Source organism: Ranitomeya variabilis, chromosome 2, assembly GCF_051348905.1.
Source record: "Ranitomeya variabilis isolate aRanVar5 chromosome 2, aRanVar5.hap1, whole genome shotgun sequence".
Taxonomy (NCBI): domain Eukaryota; kingdom Metazoa; phylum Chordata; class Amphibia; order Anura; family Dendrobatidae; genus Ranitomeya; species Ranitomeya variabilis.
This window is the reverse complement of record NC_135233.1, coordinates 621,897,244-621,917,015: the sequence shown is the minus strand read 5'-3', so window position 1 is coordinate 621,917,015 and position 19,772 is coordinate 621,897,244. Positions and strand designations below refer to the sequence as shown.

General features: G+C 46.7%; 1 protein-coding gene across 1 annotated transcript; it reads left to right on the top strand.

Moving 5' to 3' along the window:
• The first annotated feature begins 123 nt into the window (after positions 1-123).
• Positions 124-17,513, top strand: KLHL36 (kelch like family member 36). The gene is made up of 5 exons (XM_077288878.1): positions 124-314; positions 9,378-9,455; positions 11,080-12,153; positions 12,667-12,824; positions 15,313-17,513. Exons 2-5 carry the CDS (start codon positions 9,396-9,398, stop codon positions 15,866-15,868), a joined length of 1,848 nt encoding a protein of 615 aa, XP_077144993.1. The 5' UTR covers positions 124-314; positions 9,378-9,395; the 3' UTR covers positions 15,869-17,513.
• Positions 17,514-19,772: the final 2,259 nt, after the last annotated feature.

The window sequence follows — 19,772 nt, the reverse complement described above, 5'->3', positions numbered from 1 at the left end:
CCGGCAGCTGACACTGGGATGGGGCAGCTCATTTTTTCTTTAGCAAAAATGGGAGGAGCCTCCGGTGGGTGACCCCGCCCACCGCGGCTGTTCTCCTTCCTGTGCGATGTCCGCGGTGCATTACTGGGACTTCCTGCAGGAGCCGCTGTCAGCTAGGACTGATGCCCCGAGGCCGGGGAGCCCCGCACTGCACAGCCCGGCACCGCCATCCTGCTAATCCGGAATATGCCGCTGCCAGCTGTGGGAGCGCAGCACAAGTCCCGGCAGAGGCGCCTGCGGGGTCTGGATGAGCAGGCCGGACCCCCGAGCTGCAGGTAGGAGCACTGCATCTGTCACCACAGCCGGATCACATGCAGAATACAGAGATCACATACATGGATCCCACACGGATCACCAACAGACCAGACATGGCTCACACGTGGATCATGCAGGCATCACCTAGGGAGAAGACATAGCTCGCAGGTGGCTCACACACGGATCTCCTGCAGAATACAGAGATCACATGCAGATCACATACACTGATCACATGCAGATCACATACACGGATCCCACACTGATCACCTACAGCTCACATGGGGATCACCTACATATCAGACATGGCTCACACGTGGATCATGCAGGCATCACCTAGGGATAAGACATAGCTCACACGTGGATCACACATGGATCTCCTGCAGAATACAGAGATCACATGCAGATCACATACACTGATCACATGCAGATCACATACACGGATCCCACACTGATCACCTACAGATCACACAGGGTTTCACATACATGGATCCCACACGGATCACCTACAGATCAGACATGGCTCACACGTGGATAATGCAGGCATCACCTAGGGAGAAGACATAGCTCGCAGGTGGCTCACACACGGATCTCCTGCAGAATACAGAGATCACATGCAGATCACATACACGGATCCCACACAGATCACCTACAGCTCACACAGGGATCACATACATGGATCCTACACGGATCACCTACAGATCAGACATGGCTCAGACGTGGATAATGCAGGCATCACCTAGGGAGAAGACATAGCTCGCAGGTGGCTCACACACGGATCTCCTGCAGAATACAGAGATCACATGCAGATCACATACACTGATCACCTACAGATCACACGGGGGATCACCTACAGATCAGACATGGCTCACAAGTGGATCATGCAGCCATTACCTACGGATAAGACATAGCTCACACGTGGATTACACATGGATCTCCTGCAGAATAGACATCACATGCAGATCACATACACGGATCCCACACTGATCACCTACAGATCACACGGGATCACATACAGGGATCCCACACGGATCACCTACAGATCAGACGTGGATCACATATACAGATCCTACACCGATCACATACAGATCAGACATGGCTCACATATGGATAAGACATAGCTCACACGTGGAACACATGTAAATCAGGCATAGCTCATACATGGATCACATACGGATCAGGCATAGCTCACACATGGATCACATACGGATAAGGCATAGCTCACACATGGATCACGCAGAGATCACATACGGATCATACTGTAGCTCATGCCGGGATCACGCAGGGATCATGTGCGGATCACATTGAACACACAAGGATCACATGGATCGCACAAAGATTACATATGGATCATATATGGATCGCACAGGGATCACATACAGATCAGACATAGCTCACATATGGATCAAGCACGGATCATACAAGTCAAACAAGGATCACGCACGAATCATGTACTGATAATGCAGCAATCAGGTATGGATCACACAGGGATCATATACAGATCAGACATAGCTCGTGTGGATCGCACAGGGATCATATACAGATCAGACAAAGCTCACACATGGCTCACGTAGGATTAAGTACGGATCAGACAAAGCTCACACGAATGACATACGGATCATGTGGATTGCGCATGGATCACATACAGATCAGACATAGCTCACACGTGGATCACGTAGGAATCATGCATCAAGCACGGATCACTTACAGATCACACATGGATCATGTAGGGATCACATACAGATCAGACATAGCTCACACATGGATCCCATGCGGATCACATATGAATTACGCAGGTATCACATGGATTCCACACAGATCACGTACGGATCAAACATAGCTCACGCAGAGATCACATACGGATCAGACATAACTCGTGTGTATCACGCAGGGATCATGTACCGATCACACACACACATCTCATAAAAAATACACATACGGATCACATACATACAGATCATACACAGTGCATGGCAGGATCTCCACAGCACATTACTGGGGGCCACGGGGGGGAGGGTCTGGGACCCCCAGAGCTGCTGCTGCCTTGTTCACACTCTGTATAATGATGCATTATACACACCATATCACGCAGGGATCATGTACCGATCACACACACACATCTCATAAAAAATACACATACGGATCACATACATACAGATCATACACAGTGCATGGCAGGATCTCCACAGCACATTACTGGGGGCCACGGGGGGGAGGGTCTGGGACCCCCAGAGCTGCTGCTGTTTTGTTCACACTCTGTATAATGATGCATTATACACACCAGGCGGCTCCTATTTATTACAAGCGTCAGTGGCGGCATCTGCTGGACACCTGCAGGAACTGCGCAATAGCAACCACAATATACAAAGTAACAACATAACAGCAGTAACAATCCCCTAACATTCAGAATATAACAAACTGCTGGGAATAAGAAGTAACCTAATGATGTTCCCATGTAATAAAGTAACGGGAGGAATAAGAAGTGACCTAATGATGTCCCCATGTAATAAAATAACAGGAGGAAAAAGAAGTGACCTAATGATGTTGCCAAGTAATAGTAACAGGAGGAATAAGAAGTGACCTAATGATGTTCCCATGTAATAAAATAACAGGAGGAATAAGAAGTGACCTAATGATGTCCCCATGTAATAAAATAACAGGAGGAATAAGAAGTGACCTAATGATGTTCCCATGTAATAAAATAACAGGAGGAATAAGAAGTGACCTAATGATGTCCCCATGTAATAGTAACAGGAGGAATAAGAAGTGACCTAATGATGTTCCCATGTAATAAAGTAACAGGAGGAATAAGAAGTGACCTAATGATGTTCCCATGTAATAAAATAACAGGAGGAATAAGAAGTGACCTAATGATGTCCCCATGTAATAGTAACAGGAGGAATAAGAAGTGACCTAATGATGTTCCCATGTAATAAAGTAACAGGAGGAATAAGAAGTGGCCTAATGATGTCCCTATGTAATAAAGTAACGAGGAATAAGAAGTGACCTAATGATGTTCCCATGTAATAAAACAACAGGAGGAATAAGAAGTGACCTAATGATGTCCCCATGTAATAAAATAACAGGAGGAATAAGAAGTGACCTAATGATGTCCCCATGTAATAAAGTAACGGGAGGAATAAGAAGTGACCTAATGATGTTCCCATGTAATAAAGTAACAGGAGGAATAAGAAGTGACCTAATGATGTCCCCATGTAATAGTAACAGGAGGAATAAGAAGTGACCTAATGATGTCCCCATGTAATAAAATAACAGGAGGAATAAGAAGTGACCTAATGATGTCCCCATGTAATAAAGTAACGGGAGGAATAAGAAGTGACCTAATGATGTTCCCATGTAATAAAGTAACAGGAGGAATAAGAAGTGACCTAATGATGTCCCCATGTAATAGTAACAGGAGGAATAAGAAGTGACCTAATGATGTCCCCATGTAATAAAATAACAGGAGGAATAAGAAGTGACCTAATGATGTCCCCATGTAATAAAGTAACAGGAGGAATAAGAAGTGACCTAATGATGTCCCCATGTAATAAAGTAACGGGAGGAATAAGAAGTGACCTAATGATGTTCCCATGTAATAAAGTAACAGGAGGAATAAGAAGTGACCTAATGATGTCCCCATGTAATAGTAACAGGAGGAATAAGAAGTGACCTAATGATGTCCCCATGTAATAAAATAACAGGAGGAATAAGAAGTGACCTAATGATGTCCCCATGTAATAAAGTAACAGGAGCGCTAATAATATTATGTGATTGTCCCGGAGGTCACATAGCAGCAATAACATAACATCTAATACTGATAATAACCATAGAATAAAGCTGCGATTACACAACAGTAACACAAACACTGCATGTTACATGCCGACCTGACAGCACCATCATAGGGGCTGCAGTGATCCTCAGAGCAGCGCTCATTGTTGACACACGGGGGTTCCTCTGGTATCCAGGGAGGGGGGGATTAGAGGGAACAGGGGGAGTCTACTGATCCTGATGGAACCAGGGTGGAACCTGGAAAAAGTGACTGCCGCTATGACCTGAGCATCAGAAAACCTTATAATGTCAGATCTCTGATGTCACATGTGAGAATATAATGTCACGTGCAAGACAGCGGGAGCAAACTGCAGCACTCCCAGCTCTGAGGACAGAAGAAATCACATCGATTCCAAGCTCCTGCACACAACATGGCGGCTCTGACAATCAGACTTCTGCAAGCTGAAGATCACCAGATTTTACCGGCTGTACATATATAATTATATACAGAAGATCCCCAGGTTTTACCAACTGTACATATATAATTATATACAGGAGATGCCCAGGTTATATCGGCTGTACATATATAATTATATACAGGAGATGCCCAGGTTATATCGGCTGTACATATATAATTATATACAGGAGATGCCCAGGTTATACCGGCTGTACATATATAATTATATACAGGAGATGCCCAGGTTATACCAGCTGTACATATATAATTATATACAGGAGATGCTCAGGTTATACCGGCTGTACATATATAAATATATACAGGAGATGTCCAGGTTATACCGGCTGTACATATATAATTACATACAGGAGATGTCCAGGTTATACCGGCTGTACATATATAATTATATACAGGAGATACCCAGGTTATACCGGCTGTACATATATAATTATATACAGGAGATGCCCAGGTTATGCCGGCTGTACATATATAGTTATATACAGGAGATGGTGTACCATATAAACCCCTTAAAAATATATAAATTTTATTAAATATATTTAAAAATACCACTTCCCAGTGAATACAGAAAAAGTATAATTTAGATACAACAAAAATCTAGTAGGTGCACCTGTCCTGATAAACTGACCCTACACTGGCCTGCTGTCCCTTCCTATCAGTGGAGGTTGGCACCCTGATAGATTATTTGGCGCCCCCACTCCACGACGGCTATCGCCTGCTGGCCCTGGATATAGCTAGCCAGCTATAGGCGGGAAAACAATGAGCAATTAAAAGAGATGAAAAAAAGCGAGGGTAGAAGAGTCTAAAGGCCCCGTCTCACATAGCGAGATCGCTAGCGAGATCGCTGCTGAGTCACTAGTTTTGTGACGCAACAGCGACCTCCATAGCGATCTCGCTATGTGTGACACGTACCAGCGATCAGGCCCCTGCTGCGAGATCGCTGGTCGTGTCAGAATGGCCTGGACCTTTTTTTGGTCGTTGAGGCCCCGCTGACATTGCTGAATCGGTGTGTGTGACACCGATCCAGCGATGTCTTCACTGGTAACCAGGGTAAACATCGGGTTACTAAGCGCAGGGCCGCGCTTAGTAACCCGATGTTTACCCTGGTTACCAAAAAAAACAAACAGTACATACTCGCCTTTCGGTGTCCCTTGCCGTCTGCTTCCTGCTCTCACTGACTCCCGGCCGTACAGTGAGAAGTGAGAGCAGCAGTGACGTCACCGCTGCGCTCTGCTCTCACTGTACGGCGGCTCAGTCAGAGCAGGAAGCAGACGGCAAGGGACCTGGACACCGAAAGGCGAGTATGTAGTGTTTGTTTTTTTTGGTAACCAGGGTAAACATCGGGTTACTAAGCGCGGCCCTGCGCTTAGTAACCCGATGTTTACCCTGGTTACCCGGGTGCTGCAGGGGGACTTCGGCATCGTTGAAGACAGTTTCAACGATGCCGAAGTCGTTCCCCTGATCGTTGGTCGCTGGGGAGAGCGGTCTGTGTGACAGCTCCCCAGCGACCACACAGCGACTTACCAACGATCACGGCCAGGTCATATCGCTGGTCGTGATCGTTGGTAAATCGCTTAGTGAGACGGGGCCTTAAGGTGTACACTAAATATATGTTAACAACCTCCCTTAATGAGGTCCCAGACATGGCAGCATTCTAGGAGCATATGACATTGACGCTCATAGAATTTACTTGTGGTCATAGTAATGCACAGTTACACAATAATATGTCTATGTGCATAAATGGTGAGACATAAATAGGAGGAAAGAAACATAAAAATAAATGACCTAGTTCAGTCCCGATTGGGAACTATGCATGGACACACTATCTTGCAATATTAGAAAATCATTATAGAAGACACTGAACACTGACTACTACAGCATATGGATATCTGCATGGAATCTCACCTACTGTGCAGTTTACGGTGTGACATTTTCTATAGACTGTCTATGTGTCTTCTATAATGATTTTCTAATATTGCAATGTCATATGCTCCTAGAATGCTGCCATGCTCCTAGAACGCTTTTTTTCATCTCTTTTAATTGCTCATTGTTTTCCCGCCTATAGCTGGCTAGCTATATCCAGGGCCAGCAGGCGATAGCCGTCGTGGAGTGGGGGCGCCAAATAATCTATCAGGGTGCCAACCTCCACTGATAGGAAGGGACAGCAGGCCAGTGTAGGGTCAGTTTATCAGGACAGGTGCACCTACTAGATTTTTGTTGTATCTAAATTATACTTTTTCTGTATTCACTGGGAAGTGGTATTTTTAAATATATTTAATAAAATTTATATATTTTTAAGGGGTTTATATGTTACACGGTTTTCGATTCCCCCTTTTGTTCATTTTTTCGTATGTTTCTACTATATACATATATAATTATATACCGGAGATACTCTGGGTTACAGCAGCATCATGTCACGTATCCCCTATAGTTATACCTGAGCTGTGATGTTATGCTGCCACCTACTGCATGGTGTAATGTACTGCACACATTTGTGACACCATTTATTTGAGCTCATAGCATTAACAACAGATTTAATTGAAGTTGGATCTGATACGTCCCAGAAGTGTGAAAGATGCGCAGTGACCAGAGCGGCCCGGAGCAGAGCGAGTGTGCAGAGAATGTCGGCACACAACACTTAAATAGCTCGACAAGGTCACTCTTATGATCTCCACCAGCAGAATAGTGAGTGCAGCTCTGGGGTATAATACAGGATGTAACTCAGGATCAGTAATGTAATGTACAGTCATATGAAAAAGTTTGGGCACCCCTATTAATCTTAAGCTTAATGTTTTATAAAAATTGTTTTTTTTGCAACAGCTATTTCAGTTTCATATATCTAATAACTGTTGGACACAGTAATGTTTCTGCCTTGAAATGAGGTTTATTGTACTAACAGAAAATGTGCAATCTGCATTCAAACAAAATTTGACAGGTGCATAAGTATGGGCACCCTTATCATTTTCTTGTTTTAAATACTCCTACCTACTTTTTACTGACTTACTAAAGCACTTTTTTTGGTTTTGTAACCTAATTGAGCTTTGAACTTCATAGCCAGGTGTATGCAATCATGAGAAAAGCTACTTAAAGTGGCCACTTGCAAGTTGTTCTCCTGTTTGAATCTCCTCTGAAGAGTGGCATCATGGGCTCCTCAAAACAGCTGTCAAATGATCTGAAAACAAAGATTATTCAACATAGTTGTTCAGGGGAAGGATACAAAAAGCTGTCTCAGAGGTTTAACCTGTCAATTTCCACTGTGAGGAACATAGTAAGGAAATGGAAGAACACAGGTACAGTTCTTGTTAAGGCCAGAAGTGGCAGGCCAAGAAAAACATCAGAAAGGCAGAGAAGAAGAATGGTGAGATCAGTCAAGGACAATCCTCAGACCACCTCCAGAGATCTGCAGCATCAACTTGCTGCAGATGGTGTCACTGTGCATCGGTCAACTATACAACGCACTTTGCACAAGGAGAAGCTGTATGGGAGAGTGATGCAAAAGAAGCCATTTCTGCAGGCACGCCACAAACAGTCGGCTGAGGTATGCAAAAGCACATTTGGAGAAGCCAATTTCTTTTTGGAAGGTCCTGTGGACTGATGAAACCAAGATTGAGTTGTTTGGTAATACAAAAAGGCGTTATGCATGGCGGCAAAAAAACACAGTGCGTTTCAAGGTAGAAACATTACTGTGTCCAACAGTTATTAGATATATGAAACTGAAATAGCTGTTGCAAAAAAAAATTTTTTTATAAAACATTAAGCTTAAGATTAATAGGGGTGCCCAAACTTTTTCATATGACTGTATGTACACAGTGACTGCACCAGCTGAATAGTGAGTGCAGCTCTGGAGTATAATACAGGATGTAACTCACAATCAGTAATGTAATGTATGTACACAGTGACTGCACCAGCAGAATAGTGAGTGCAGCTCTGGGGTATAATACAGGATGTAACTCAGGATCAGTAATGTATGTACACAGTGACTGCACCAGCAGAATAGTGAGTGCAGCTCTGGAGTATAATACATGATGTATCTCAGGATCAGTAATGTAATGTATGTACACAGTGACTGCACTAGCAGAATAGTGAGCGCAGCTCTGGAGTATAATACAGGAGGTAACTCAGGATCAGTAATGTAATGTATGTACACAGTGACTGCACCAGCAGAATAGTGAGTGCAGCTCTGGAGTATAATACAGGATGTAAATCAGGATCAGTAATGTATGTACACAGTGACTGCACCAGCAGAATAGTGAGTTCAGCTCTGGAGTATAATACAGGATGTAAATCAGGATCAGTAATGTAATGTATGTACACAGTGACTGCACCAGCAGAATAGTGAGTGCAGCTCTGGTGTATAATTCAGGATGTAACTCAGGATCAGTAATGTAATGTATGTACACAGTGGCTGCACCAGCAGAATAGTGAGCGCAGCTCTGGAGTATAATACAGGATGTAACTCAGGATCAGTAATGTATGTACACAGTGACTGCACCAGCAGAATAGTGAGTGCAGCTCTAGAGCATAATACAGGAGGTAACTCAGGATCAGTAATGTAATGTATGTACACAGTGACTGCACCAGCAGAATAGTGAGTGCAGCTCTGGGGTATAATACAGGATGTAACTCAGGATCAGTAATGTAATGTATGTACACAGTGACTGCACCAGCAAAATAGTGAGTGCAGCTCTGGGGTATAATACAGATAGAAAGCAAGCCCTGGGAAATTTTCAGTGAAACCCAGTTGAAAGAATTATTTTTTTTCAACCCCATGCTGTAGTTTGGTGGAATGTGCCTCCAAATGTGGACAACTCCTTTAATGCTTTTCTTTTTCTCCCTGAAGGTAGGCATCTAAATAGAAATGGAGGGCGCAAAGCAAACCCGAGTTTGTCGACCGCACAAGATCAGCGAGTCTTCCAAGGTACGGCTGCTGATACCTCTGCTCCCCCTGACGTGTCCATGCAAGCCCCCCGTTATCACACCTTATCGCGACTGTCCACCACAGCTCTGCCTGATGTGGGAATGTATCTTCCTGATACAGAGCCACAGATCCTGAGCCCAGTGGATGCTGTGGATGTCGGGGTGGCACATGTTACTTTTTGGCAATGTACTGTTCCCTGGTTAGCCGGACACCTGGAGGGAAGACGGGAAAAGCCAGTAGTGCGCAGCTGCATGACAGCGGACTGAGCACCATGGATGCACTGCAAAGCTTTTGTGTTACTTTTTACAGACTCCCAACATTTCTGAGGACATTGACGTCTATACCTGATATGTCCCCTTTATATTCTGCACAGGAGACAGATGTCCCTATCACAGCCCACACCAGACACACATTTACTATTGAGGCAGCTGTACACCCCAGATCACGGAAAGGTCATCTGATGTTCTTCTGCACCCTCCGAAACACAGGCATGTGTTGCACCGTGAGCTATGTGCTCCTGATGGGGGGAGTTTACTATCAGACGCATCTGCCCCCCCTTTTCCAGGCGCCTCTGTCCCCTCCTCTTCCTCCCGGTGCCTCTGCCCCCCTTCCTTCAGGCATCTTTTCCCCCCCTTTTTCCAGGCGCCTCTGTCCCCTCCTCTTCCTCCAGGCGCCTCTGTTCCCCCCCCCCCTCTTCCTCCAGGTGCCTCTGCCCCCCTTCCTTCAGGCATCTTTCCCCCCCTTTTTCCAGGTGCCTCTGTCCCCTCTTCTTCCTCCAGGTGCCTTTGTCCCCCCCCTCCTCCAGGCGCATCTGCCCCCCTTCTTCCAGACGTCTCTGTTCCCCTCCCAGTGCCTCTGCACCCCTTCCTTCAGTCGTCTGTCCCACCTCCTTTTCCAGGTGCCTCTGTTCCCCATCTTCCTCCAGGCGCTTCTGTCCCCTCTTCTTCCTCCAGGTGCCTCTGTCCCCCCTCTTCCTCCAGCTGCCTCTGCTCCCCTTCTTCCAGACGTCTGTTCCCATCCCGGTGCCTCTATCCCCCCCCCCCCTTCCTTCAGGTGCCTCTGCCCCTTTTTCCAGGCATCTGTCCCCCCTTTTTCCAGGTGCCTCTGCCTCCCCCTCTTCCTCCAGGTGTCTTTATCCCCCGTCCCTCCAGGTGCCTCTGCCCCCCCTTCCTCCAGTAGTCTGTATAGCCAACACCCCCTTTCATCCAGGCGCCTCTGCCCCTCCAGATACCTGTGTCTCCCCCAGCCCCCCCGCAGACATTTCTGCCCCCCGCCGCCCTCCGTTTAGACACCCCTGACAGCTGGTTATCTTCTGAAGTATTGGGCATATTAACATTCCACATGCTCAGTCCTTTTCTTCACCACCTGCTGTTGGGAAAGATTTGTTCTTCCCTTATACACATTATCCTGGTGGGATCCGTGGGGTCATGGTGCTGCCTTCTGGGGGTCTCAGACATTTATGGCGTATGCACAGGGTATACCATAAATGATTGACAGATGGGGGTCTCCTCTCTGGGACGTGTACTCGTCTCACGAGGGGGACCTGAGATGGTGGGAGTGTTGGCGTAGCAGTGACTCTGGTGGGAAGCCCCTACAGTCAGTAACGTGTCCTCTTCTTCCACAGCTGTACCGGTGGAGCGACCTCTCCTGCCTGGTCCTTCAGAGACTCAGTGAGCAGAGGCAGAAGGGGCATTTCTGTGATGTGGTCCTGGTGGCCGACGATCAGCGAGTGCCGGCTCACAGGAACTACCTGTCCGCCTGCAGCGACTACTTCAACTCCATGTTCACCATCGGAATGAGAGAGGCGCACCAGACGGAGGTGGAGCTTGTGGGTGCATCCTTCGTCGGCCTGAAGGCTGCAGTGGACTTCCTGTACAGCGGTGACTTGACGCTGGATGGAGGGAACATTGACTACGTCCTAGAAACCGCCCACCTTCTGCAGATCTGGAAAGTGGTGGACTTCTGCTGCGAGTACCTGGAGAATGAGGTAAATGAGGAGAACTATCTGTACCTGCAGGAGCTGGCCTCCATCTACAGCCTGGAGCGGCTGGGCTCTTACATTGACTCATTCATCCTGCGCAGCTACAGCGCCCTGTGCTTCACCAGCGTCTTCCTGCAGGACATCCCTCTGCAGAAGCTGTCCCTGTATCTGATGAGCAGCCACGTGCAGCACGGCAGCGAGCATGACCTCCTGCAGTCCGCGCTCCAGTGGGCGACTCACTGTCCGCAGCGCGAGGCACAGGCCTACCAGCTGCTGCAGAACATCCGCTTCCAGCTGATCTCAAAGAGCGAACTTCTGCACCGGGTGAAGCCCGCCGTGTGTTCTCTGCTCCCTAAAGAGTCCAACTGTGAGAGCCTGGTGGAGGAAGCCATCTACTACCACAGCAACGTGGCGGCACAGCCCCTGCTGCAGAACATTCGTAGCACCCTCCGCATGGGGTCGGAGCGCCTTCTCTTCGTGGGTGGAGAGGTTTCTGAACACTGTCTGGAGCTGAGCGACGACGTCTACAGTTTGGACATTGAGAAGGAGCAGTGGATGTCGGAGACGCAGCTCCCCGCGAGGAGGAGTCACCACTGCGTCACCGCTCTGGGCAACTTTATCTATGTGGCCGGAGGAAGCTTCTCCCGGGACAATGGCGGGGATGCTGCATCCAACCTGCTCTACAGGTACGATCCCCGCTGGAGTCTGTGGATTCAGGTGAGACCCATCACGTGGATATAGCTGCGCCTCTGTCTGCCGCCGGTCGTGGTGAAATAAAAAATGGTGCATGTGGTACAGGGGATTTCTAGAGGGTGGTAATAGAATATCAGCGTCGGAGTACTAAAGGGGGGTATGGACAAAAAGCCCACAGCTCAGACACTCGGGGGGGTCTCCGTAGATCATCCCCTGTGAGGGTCACTGATATTTTAGTCTCCCACCATGGATGTCTGAATGGGAATAAGCCTTTATGGAAACCTGATAGATACAATGTATCAGTGCAAGGAAAATGTATCTATGTGGAATGTTTAGAGGATTGGCTAGACTGGATAGAACTTGTAGCTGGGAAAAGCATGGGGTTTGTAGAGTTTTTCAGCCTCTGGGTATAGCTAAAGATGTCTTCACTTACTGTCGGCATGTAAAGACGTATCAGAAATCTGCAGAAGGTCTCATTCCGGTGCTTAAGACTCTAAATCTACTGCCTCCCCTGAGTGTCACGTTTGCCGTTCACAGGTGGCCTCCATGAATCAGCATCGCGTGGATTTTTATTTAGGTGCCGTGACTGATAAACTTGTCGCAGTCGGTGGAAGGAATGAAAATGGCGCCCTGTCCTCGGTGGAAGTCTACTGCCCTCAGCTCGATCTTTGGAGCTACATGTCTGAGCTGCCGAGGTGAATGCGATGCTGACTTTATTGCTCACGTGACGGCGAGTAACCACTCACAACTGACATGTAGATCTGCCCTCCTCCTACCTGCCTGATCAGTCGCCGACACGCCACAACAATGATAGAAATCAGAAGAGGCGCCGGGGATGCCGACAGGTAGGAGGAGGTCTATTCATCTATACCAAAGCCATCTACAGGTGTTCTCGCCTCGTCCTCCCGATCCCCGGAATAAATGTATCGGGCAAATTCTGCTGCTTGCGGAAACAAAACAAAATCCCAAATATAAAAGCAAAACCTAAAAGTTGTGGAATGGTTGTGTTGTGACTTTCCTGTCTGATTGCCCGAGAGCAATCTCCTCCTATATAATGACTGGATACTTCATTTCTTTGCACTTGTTAACGTCTCTGCTTGCTGTTTACATTCAAAGCCTAAAAATCTTCTTGATCCAAGGGTTTGTTCGCACTGTATCTTATTGAAGAAATGTTGGAGCTGGAACTGAGCAAAAACTGTCCAAACCCTCCTTAAAAACTCTTCAAAACTTGGGCGTTTTGATCAGTTTCTGACCCCAAAAAATCAGCAAAAGACTCTGTGTGCACATAACCGCCAGTCGTGACCAAAAGTTTTGAGACGGACATAAATTTTGGGTTTACATATTTTGTTTCTTCAGTCTTCATAGTGGAAATTTACATTAACACTAGATCTAGAAGAGAGATCAGAAGAATTGAAAATTAATTCCTTGCTATGAAAATGAACCATCTAAAAACCCCATTTTCACTGATTTTTTTCTCTGCTGCCACAAAATGACCTCTTGCCATAAACCCATTGATCTTCTCGTTAGTGCGGTAGAAAGTGTTAACTAGGACAAGGCAGCTGATATCACTCTGTCATGGTGATGGAGTGATAAGAGCAGACTGGGGGCTGTAAAAAGTAGCTGGTGCTGAAACCATTGTCTTCTGTTAACCAATGGTTACCTCCAAGGAAACCCGTGCAGTCATTAATGCTTTACATCAAAAGGGCTTTACAGGCAAGGACATTGCTGCTTGTAAGATTGCCCTTAAATCAACCATTTATCAGATCATCATGAACATCAAAAGAAAATGGTTCTGAAAATAGTCCAGCAAGTACCAGAACCGCCTCCTATAGAAGCTTCAGCTACGGGGCTCAGTTTAGCCCCAGTGCAGAGCTTGCTCAGGAATGGCAGCAGGCAGGTTTCAGTGAGGCGACGGCTTGTGGAGGCGGCCGGGTGTCAAGAAGGGCAGCAATGAAGCCACTTAGAAAACACCAAGGACCAACTGACATTGTGTAGAGACTGGTCCGTAGAGCACTGGGAAAGTTACTTTCTCTGATGAAGACTCACACTTTTCTTCTCCGGATGTTGATGCTGCCATGAGTCCTGCGTCTGCCTGCAGTAAGGGTCCATTCACAAGGACCATTAAACTATTGATGCTTTACAGAAACTTCATGTACCTGTTAATAATAGTGTAAAAACGTATATAAATGACTGATTAAAAGGGCGAAAACACTGAAGCTGCAAAATGTACAAATCAAAGTTTGTGTCACTCTCAAAATATTCTGCCACTTCTGTCACACCTCTCACAGCTGAGGGTTTGATACAGTTGTTTCTGTCTAGATAATCGTCAATTGGCTAAATACCTCAACAGAGTAGATCTCCCCACGTCTGATTCCTTCACATTTATCTCTGGGTTCAAGAATAGCTACCTGCAATTCACGGACGTCGTGGACAGACATTGTGCTACTGGGGGGTCTTAGCCAGGAACTGCACTGCCAGGCGAGAGGGGGGACTGTCAGAACGGAGGACTGTCGGGGCGGAGGGAGGACCGGACGGAGGGGTTGGAGGACAGTCGGGATGCAGGTGGAGGGAGGACCGGACGGAGGAGGTGGAGGACTGTCGGGACGCAGGTGGAGAGAGGACAGGACGGAGGAGGTGGAGGACAGTCGTAGAGGACAGTCGGGATGGATGCAGGTGGAGGACAGTCAGGATGGGGGGCAGTCAGGATGCGGTTTGTAGCCACATAGCTGATGTAAATGGATTCAATTTTACTAACGGCAATACGCCAACGTGTATAACTGCACATATATAGTACAGTAAAGGCACTGATCTGGATTTCCACATGTCCAATCATTTGTTCTTACAAGAGATAAACCGAAGTCAAAGGTGTCTGGAGGAGAGGGACAGAGGGGCCTGGAGGAGGACAGGGGTATCTGGCAGCAGCTCATTGGTTTTTCTCTATTAATACCACATACACAACCGATTTACCCAATCTGCAGCATGTAAACCGGGGGAATAGCTACTATAGTTAACGGACCCTTCAGTCCCCCTCTTGCAGACCCCTCAGCAGCGACTTCTCACGAGAACAAAAGACTTGGTGTTTACCATGATGTGTATGGGAATCAATGGTTTGGGCTCCTGATACGCAGATAATGTCTCAATGTAAACTTGCCACAATACAATGACGCTGCTTCTATATTTCAGATTCACATACGGACATGCGGGGGCCGTACACAAGGACTATGTCTACATCTCTGGAGGACACGATTACCAGATTGGCCCCTACAGGAAGAACCTGCTGTGCTACGACCCGCGAGCTGATGCCTGGGAGGAGAGGAGACCCATGACCATCGCCCGCGGCTGGCACAGTATGTGCACACTGGATGACAGTATATATGCTATAGGGGGCAGCGATGACAACCTGGAGTCCATGGAGCGGTTTGATATCCTGGCGGTGGAGTGCTACAGCCCCCAGTGCGATCAGTGGACGCGGGTCGCCCCACTGCTTCAGCCGAACAGTGAGTCCGGGGCAGCTGTTCTAGACAATAAGATTTATATCCTGGGCGGCTACAGCTGGGAGAACACGGCTTTCTCAAGGACTGTCCAAATATATGATAAAGAAAGGAAGAAGTGGGTGAAAGGAACGGACCTGCCGAAGACAGTGGCTGGGGTGTCCGCCTGTGTGTGTGTGCTGAAAAACCGGAGCTATGACAAAGCCAAGAAAACAAAAACAAAGAGACCATCAGACAGGGGCCGATGATAGTCTGCCCAGTCATGACGCCGAGCCCTGCACCCAGCTGGGTCCTGATGCCGACTTCTCCATTAGTGCTGCTTTCCAGGCCACAGATTAAGTTGGGTCCCCCTAGGACACATCCTGTGCCGGCACATAGGACTCGCCGGGTAAAAGAATAACCCCCGAGGCTGGAATAACACAAACAAATTTATTGCCAAACCTAAGGAATGACGAACAAACGTGCTCCCTCATATTCACTCCCGTGATTGATAAAACCTCTACAAAGCCTGAAGGTGGACGCCACCCAGAGCAGACGCTGTCGGCCTTTACTTGTGGGACTGGTTATATCCAAGGTCATAGTGAAGGGTTCTAGCAACATAACTGCAGATAGAGGTGATCTCTGGGAACATGGCCCCAAACCGTCAGTGTGAACTACGCAGACTCGTCCCGTCTGACTCCACTGTATGACGCCACCTCGCCTGCTATCAGGGCTTGCACTTCTCTCATTTTATGGATCAATCTACACGTAATGTCCGGTAACCACGTCCATCTATAACGGGAGTTACATCATAATGCACTGCTGTCTGGAAACAGAAATCCAGAATTGTGAGCGCAGCTCTGGCTGTGACTGGAGTATGGATTGTTGGTCATCTTTATGATCGGGAAGATGAAGGATTTACAGGCTTTACGTTCTTGTCACTGTTACATTGTGTTGTGAGTTGCGCATACTATTAAGAGTCTGCATGTGGGTCGTGAGCTGTTAGTTTAGGCCCGGACCGCTGCCTCGATCACATTTAGGGGGCCGACCATTAGCTGTGACCTCCAGTAGGAATTAGCAATGAATGCCACTTTAAGGGGTTGATACAAACATTGCAAAGTTCATGTGAAACCTTAAGGGTTACAATATTGTTGACTGTGAAATGAGGAACGGAGGATCTGTCAGTGAGCTCGTTCTGATAACTCTGATCTGTCTTTTCACTGCTCCTCTCCACTGACCACATTAAGAGATCTGGGCTTTGATGTGATAATAAAACAGCTGATAGGAGCCGTGAAAAACGGATAAAAGAGCGACAAACTCATCAGCTGTGAAGCTAACAGTAGCCCACGCGGCATGGCGGTGATGGAAAGGTTTTAATGACATTTTATTGCAACATTTATTTTTATACATCAGAGAACAAAAAGGACGAAACCTTGTCCTCTGAAGGGCATATCCCCAGGAGACACTGACATCCAAGAGGTATCGTTTCTCCTTGCGGAGAGTGACATGTTAAGCATGGCAAGGTGAGGAGACTTAAAGCCGCAATGCTCCTCTGGGAAATATGCAAATTGTCTCTTCAGAGAGGAAGAGGACTAGAACTCTAGTGCCACCTATAGGAAGTAGCAATCCTAACAGTCACTGAAAAATCCAAGATGGCCACTTTATAATTGCCAGTCCCCTTTGTACCAGTGATCCCTGGGGGTCCTAGCTGTCAGTTCCTCTGGTTTCCTCCTGCACTGGGGACTTTGGGGTCCTACAGGTACAATCCCCAGGTATCGCCCCGGCTGCACTTCTTCCTGCCTGGATTTGTAGGTGTCCTCATTGTACCGATCTTCCACACTGGCTTTTATATCCTGATGTTGTTTGTTTCCTTTTAGATATTTTATGGCCGAGTCATAAGAACACTGAAACCTCAAAAATGTGCCTGTGTCTGTTTGTGAAAAAGTGATGTGAGGGTGTAATTGGGATGGAATTGCTTAAATAGCAACTGCTCTGCCGATTCCTTTGTACAGAAGGGATCTACAAGCTGTAACACTCAGTATGTACACAGTGACTGCACCAGCAGAATAGTGAGTGCAGCTCTGGAGTATAATACAGGATGTAACTCAGGATCAGTAATGTATGTACACAGTGACTGCTCCAGCAGAATAGTGAGTGCAGCTCTGGGGTATAATACAGGATGTAACTCAGGATCAGTAATGTAATATATGTACACAGTGACTGCACCAGCAGAATAGTGCGTGCAGCTCTGGGGTATAATACAGGATGTAACTCAGGATCAGTAATGTAATATATGTACACAGTGACTGCACCAGCAGAATAGTGAGTGCAGCTCTGGAGTATAATACAGGATGTAACTCAGGATCAGAAATGTAATGTATATACACAGTGACTGCACCAGCAGAATAGTGAGTGCAGCTCTGGGGTATAATACAGGATGTAACTCAGGATCAGAAATGTAATGTATATACACAGTGACAGCACCAGCAGAATAGTGAGTGCAGCTCTGGGGTATAATACAGGATGTAACTCAGGATCAGTAATGTAATGTATGTACACAGTGAGTGCACCAGCAGAATAGTGAGTGCAGCTCTGGAGTATAATACAGGATGTAACTCAGGATCAGTAATGTATGTACACAGTGCCTGCACCAGCAGAATAGTGAGTGCAGCTCTGGAGTATAATACAGGATATAACTCAGGATCAGTAATGTAATATATGTACACAGTGACTGCACCAGCAGAATAGTGAGTGCAGCTCTGGAGTATAATACAGGATGTAACTCTGGATCAGTAATGTATGTACACAGTGAGTGCACCTGCAGAATAGTGAGTGCAGCTCTGGAGTATAATATAGGATATAACTCAGGATCAGTAATGTAATATATGTACACAGTGACTGCACCAGCAGAATAGTGAGTGCAGCTCTGGAGTATAATACAGGATGTAAATCCGGATCAGTAATGTATGTACACAGTGAGTGCACCAGCAGAATAGTGAGTGCAGTTCTGGGGTATAATACAGGATGTAACTCAGGATCAGTAATGTAATGTATGTACACAGTGAGTGCACCAGAATAGTGAGTGCAGCTCTGGAGTATAATACAGGATGTAACTCAGGATCAGTAATGTATGTACACAGTGCCTGCACCAGCAGAATAGTGAGTGCAGCTCTGGGGTATAATACAGGATGTAACTCAGGATCAGTAATGTAATGTATGTACACAGTGACTGCGCCAGCAGAATAGTGAGTGCAGCTCTGGAGTATAATACAGGATATAACTCAGGATCAGTAATGTATGTACACAGTGACTGCACCAGCAGAATAGTGAGTGCAGCTCTGGAGTATAATACAGGATGTAACTCAGGATCAGTAATGTATGCACACAGTGACTGCCCCAGCAGAATAGTGAGTGCAGCTCTGGGGTATAATACAGGAGGTAACTCAGGATCAGTAATGTAATGTATATACACAGTGACTGCACCAGCAGAATAGTGAGTGCAGCTCTGGGGTATAATACAGGATGTAACTCAGGATCAGGCTAAGTTCACATTAGCGTTTGGGGGCTTTGCGGAGAACTGCGTACTTCCTCCGTTAAGCTCTGCGTACTTCCTCCGTTAAGCTCTGCCTACTTCCACATACGTCCTGCGTACCAATCTTTAACATTGGTAAAAAACAATTGTTCAAAAATTTGTGAATATAACCTTTTGGAATATTATACTTTGAAAAAACACCAATTTTTGCTGAATGGGAGTGCTAGATTTTTTTTCTACATATCTATAACATTGGGTACGCAGGACATGCAGATGTATGCGGATGCGTCGTTCTGATTCACCCGCCAATCGAACGGGAACGCAACAAGTTGCATGTCCTGCGTACCCAATGTTAAAGATAGGTACTCAGGACGCATGCAGAAGTATGCGGAGCTTAGTGGAGGAAGTACGCAGCGCAGCCCTCTCGGAACGCCCTGGTACGCAAGTATGAACGTAGGGTAACTAAACTAGAGGTGCTAGGGAGGGGAGAAATGCACAGGCCTGAAGCTTTATAGAAAGACAACACAAATGGAGTTGAGAGGGGGAGGAGAAGGGTTTTAATCCAGCCACTGTATAGTCATCCACCAATCCTTGTGCCCGCTTTTAGACCTGTCCCAAGCATTCTTCCCAAGACCTGAGGG